Raw genomic sequence first — 5000 nt, 5'->3', positions numbered from 1 at the left:
TGCTCTAAAATGTAGTGTCATACTAAACTAATACTAAAGTAATAACTAAAGTAAAAATTGACTTAAGTAAAAGGAGTAAATGTAATTAGTTATGTTGAACCTTTGTTGTATTTCCGTGGCAAGTGGGTAAGTCAGTTTTTGGGAAAAGCAGACTTCTGCTTTGCGTTATGGATGTTGAAATAAATCTTCAGGTCTCGGACACAGAACAATGTGGTATAATCCACCGAGCGTTTAGCGCTCTTTATTTCCTCTCCCTTCGGGAAGTCCTGCTGACGTAAATCAAACACACGACGAAACCAAAGCTGCTTTCAAAGTCTCTGCTCTCTTGGTCTTCTGAAGTTCAGTGTCGCGCTGGTCACAGCTGCCGGTCTGTACCTACTGAAAGAGGTGCACGGATAACCTGACTCTGCCAGATGGGGGCGGTATATGTAAGGGAGGGTTAAGAGGGTGGAGCTACCACTTGTTGTCTGTCTCGTCTCAACCTCCTGACGACCACTCAAACCTGCCCCTGCATGTTACAAATAAGATGGATGAATATGGGGATATTATTTTTAGTAATAGTTGTAGTAGACATTTTTGTTTTACTTTTTTCCCCCACACTTTTTTTTTAAAACTCTAATCATAGAGACACTGCATGAAATAGGCCACGCCCATCACGGTGAAAAGCGCTCCATTCACTTCCATACACCAGCCTCATTTTCCTTGAATTAAACATAGCTAAAAGCTGTTGTGTGGTGGGGCTGCGCAGACAAAAAACCGCCAATTAAAGTTTTTTGTACTCCCGAGCAAAACAAGGAAGCCATTCAGAATCGGCAAAAAGAAAAATGTGGATCTAGCTTTCAAGGAAGTAAGTTGGAGTGTTCATCTTCTGTATATATGATCTTTGTGTGCAACAAGCGACCATGTGCCAGGATTGGGGGAGGAGTTTTCCACCGTTTTGGCCGCGGTTTCTGAATGATGACGCGCTCCGCAGTGTCTCTATGGGTCTGTAAATTAGAGATGCAACACTTTATGCATGGTTGTAAATTAAGCTATTATGTCCAGAAACAGGGGCAGCACTTCAGGTATCATTGTGTAAAGTAGCCTGGGTGAGAGCATGGAGCCTAACATTAATCTACTGTAAAAGTGTAACGCTGATGTCTTCCCCCCCCCCCCCCCCCCCCTCAGGGTGTGCGGACCCCGATTCTGCAGCTGTCGGCCATGCAGGAGGGAGACTACACCTTCCAGCTGACTGTGATGGACTCGGCCGGACAGCAGGACACCGCCCAGGTCACCGTCATCGTACAGCCAGGTAACCTGCCGAGAAACAAGCTGCTCCTGTGTACTATGGTGCCTCTACTTGTTTTGATCAGACTTTACAGTGACTGTGTACTATGGTGCCTCTACTTGTTTTGATCAGACTTTACAGTGACTGTGTACTATGGTGCCTCTACTTGTTTTGATCAGACTTTACAGTGACTGTGTACTATGGCACCTCTGCTTGTTTTGATCAGAGACTTTACAGTGACTGTGTACTATGGTGCCTCTGCTTGTTTTGATCAGACTTTACAGTGACTGTGTACTACGGTGCCTCTGCTTGTTTTGATCAGACTTTACAGTGACTGTGTACTATGGTGCCTCTGCTTGTTTTGATCAGACTTTACAGTGACTGTGTACTATGGTGCCTCTGCTTGTTTTGATCAGACTTTACAGTGACTGTGTACTATGGTGCCTCTGCTTGTTTTGATCAGACTTTACAGTGACTGTGTACTATGGTGCCTCTGCTTGTTTTGATCAGACTTTACAGTGACTGTGTACTATGGTGCCTCTGCTTGTTTTGATCAGACTTTACAGTGACTGTGTACTATGGTGCCTCTGCTTGTTTTGATCAGATACTTTACAGTGACTGTGTACTCTATGGTGCCTCTGCTTGTTTTGATCAGAGACTTTACAGTGACTGTGTACTATGGTGCCTCTGAGTCTGCTTGTTTTGATCAGATACTTTACAGTGACTGTGTTCTATGGTGCCTCTACTTGTTTTGATCAGACTTTACAGTGACTGTGTACTATGGTGCCTCTGCTTGTTTTGATCAGACTTTACAGTGACTGTGTACTATGGTGCCTCTGCTTGTTTTGATCAGATACTTTACAGTGACTGTGTACTCTATGGTGCCTCTGCTTGTTTTGATCAGAGACTTTACAGTGACTGTGTAGTATGGTGCCTCTGAGTCTGCTTGTTTTGATCAGATACTTTACAGTGACTGTGTTCTATGGTGCCTCTACTTGTTTTGATCAGATACTTTACAGTGACTGTGTTCTATGGTGCCTCTACTTGTTTTGATCAGACTTTACAGTGACTGTGTACTACGGTGCATCTGCTTGTTTTGATCAGATACTTTACAGTGACTGTGTACTATGGTGCCTCTACTTGTTTTGATCAGATACTTTACAGTGACTGTGTACTCTATGGTGCCTCTGCTTGTTTTGATCAGACTTTACAGTGACTGTGTACTACGGTGCCTCTACTTGTTTTGATCAGATACTTTACAGTGACTGTGTACTATGGTGCCTCTGCTTGTTTTGATCAGATACTTTACAGTGACTGTGTTCTATGGTGCCTCTGCTTGTTTTGATCAGAGACTTTACAGTGACTGTGTACTATGGTGCCTCTGCTAGTTTTTTCATCAGATACTTTACAGTGACTGTGTTCTATGGTGCCTCTGCTTGTTTTGATCAGATACTTTACAGTGACTGTGTACTATGGTGCCTCTGCTTGTTTTGATCAGAGACTTTACAGTGACTGTGTACTACGGTGCCTCTACTTGTTTTGATCAGATACTTTACAGTGACTGTGTTCTATGGTGCCTCTACTTGTTTTGATCAGACTTTACAGTGACTGTGTACTACGGTGCATCTGCTTGTTTTGATCAGATACTTTACAGTGACTGTGTACTATGGTGCCTCTACTTGTTTTGATCAGATACTTTACAGTGACTGTGTACTACGGTGCATCTGCTTGTTTTGATCAGACTTTACAGTGACTGTGTACTACGGTGCCTCTGCTTGTTTTGATCAGAGACTTTACAGTGACTGTGTACTATGGTGCCTCTACTTGTTTTGATCAGATACTTTACAGTGACTGTGTACTATGGTGCCTCTGCTTGTTTTGATCAGACTTTACAGTGACTGTGTTCTATGGTGCCTCTGCTTGTTTTGATCAGAGACCTTACAGTGACAAATTGAGAGGAACGTTAGAGTAATGGGCAACAGAGGGGATTAGAGATTTTGCTTGTTACTTCCCTAGTTCCTACCTTCCTTACTGCCCCCTTCATTATTTTCCTTTTTCTTTTTTAACAGTGATTCACTTATCATATTGATTTGGTTTATTTATTGATCCGAAGTAGGGCTGGGCGATATATCGAATATACTCGATGTATCGCGGCTTGTGCCACGTGAGATGTAGAAATGACTATATCGCGAACATTCGAGTATACTTGTCACGCATTGTTTATAACTTAAGCCGCCCGGCATGACTCGCTTCACGTTTCCTCTTGTCAGCTCTCTCTCTCAAGGGAGATCTCTGTCACACTCAGGAAGGGAGGGGGAATCACATGGATACGTCAAACGCGTCAAACCGCGTCAGACACACCCGTCCTTAACCTATGTGCGATTCGAAATCACGCGTCCGCACCTATGGTCCGCACCAACCCAAGGAGGCGCAGCTAGCGAAACATGGCCGCCTCCACTGTGGCTGTTGACAGTTTCAAATTATAACAAAACAACCACTATTGCGATTTGCAATGCATGTCCCGCAAGGTTTCTGAGATTAGGGGAAAGTCTGAGCTGGCGTTACGCTAAACCAACGTGGGGAGGAGGCAGCGGATTTGTTTGGCGTTAACGTTAGCTGTTGTGATGGGGGCTAACGTTAGCTAGCTGGTTGTGGCTACCTAGAGCAAGCAGCGCTCCACAAGCTTATTGTGACCAAAATCCCCGCATTTAAAGCACTTCATACTCCCAGAGCTGGCGTAAACCATAGATAACCTCATGCATTACTCAAAATGAAACGTCCAGGGTTTGTGTCTCCGGTCTCCAAAAGCAACTAACGTTAACGTTACATGCAAGCTAACGTAGCTAGCTGCAGGGCTGTCATGATCTATCAGGAAAACGAATGCGCACATATGTTGCCGTCATGCCAATAAGAGTCTAAATGTAATTTTTTATGTTTTATCTGCAGACTAAGCAGCTAGGCTTTCGGTTCTATAAAAGCCATTATTTTTTGTATTGACTATTGAGTGATACACTTTACTAAAACAATCATATTAGGCTATATCAGAATAGTGATGTCAGATTTGCGTAGGTCAGAGCTATGGAATATTAAATCATCCATCTTTGCTCACTATCTGCCCTTTCTTCTTATTTTTTACCCCAGGTGTGCATAAAATACAGGTTAAGAACTTATGGAAAAGTCATGGAAATCCATTGGTCAAAATGTGTATGAACCCTGAAGGGTTAAATTGAGCATTTATGAGAGATTTCAAAAATATCGAGATATATATCGTGTATCGCGATATAGCTGAAAAACATCGCGATATTCTTTAGAGGCCATATCGCCCAGCCCTAATCCGAAGCTGTGTTTGCTTGTCAGATGCACATACACCTCCATAAAGAGAGACTAGGACTCAATTATGTCTCAAACATAATATGCCCTTTGTTACTTCTTGTTTGCCTCTCTCACCCACAAGCTAGCATATACTGTATACATAAGACGTTTGAATAATACTATGCTAGTCTACTGTAGTACATCTATGTATTTAGACCTGTGGCAAGCCTCAAATGATCTTCCAGAACGTATGGGGCAAACGTCAGTACTAACACTGGCACTGTTAATCTGAAGTCCTGTTTGCTCAACCTTTTAGTAGAAATGACATTGGGGGAACGAGTGAATGGGAGGTGTGTGTTCAACGCACGTGTAGGTGCGAAGTGATAGGCGCCGAGTGTGTGTGTGGACACATAGCTGGGCA

General features: G+C 43.2%; 1 protein-coding gene across 1 annotated transcript in view; it reads left to right on the top strand.

The window, feature by feature from the left end:
- kiaa0319l (KIAA0319-like) overlaps positions 1 to 5000 on the top strand; it is a 35526-nt gene that overhangs the window by 15327 nt on the left and 15199 nt on the right. Inside the window, exon 14 of the mRNA XM_083646387.1 lies at positions 1168 to 1291. Within this exon, the coding sequence (XP_083502513.1) occupies positions 1168 to 1291 (124 nt within the window). The remainder of the gene's footprint in view (positions 1 to 1167; positions 1292 to 5000) is intronic.

The sequence above is a fragment of the Poromitra crassiceps genome, assembly GCF_964638095.1.
Source record: "Poromitra crassiceps genome assembly, chromosome: 11".
In the NCBI taxonomy this organism is placed as follows: domain Eukaryota; kingdom Metazoa; phylum Chordata; class Actinopteri; order Beryciformes; family Melamphaidae; genus Poromitra; species Poromitra crassiceps.
This window is presented reverse-complemented; position numbering and strand designations above follow the sequence as displayed.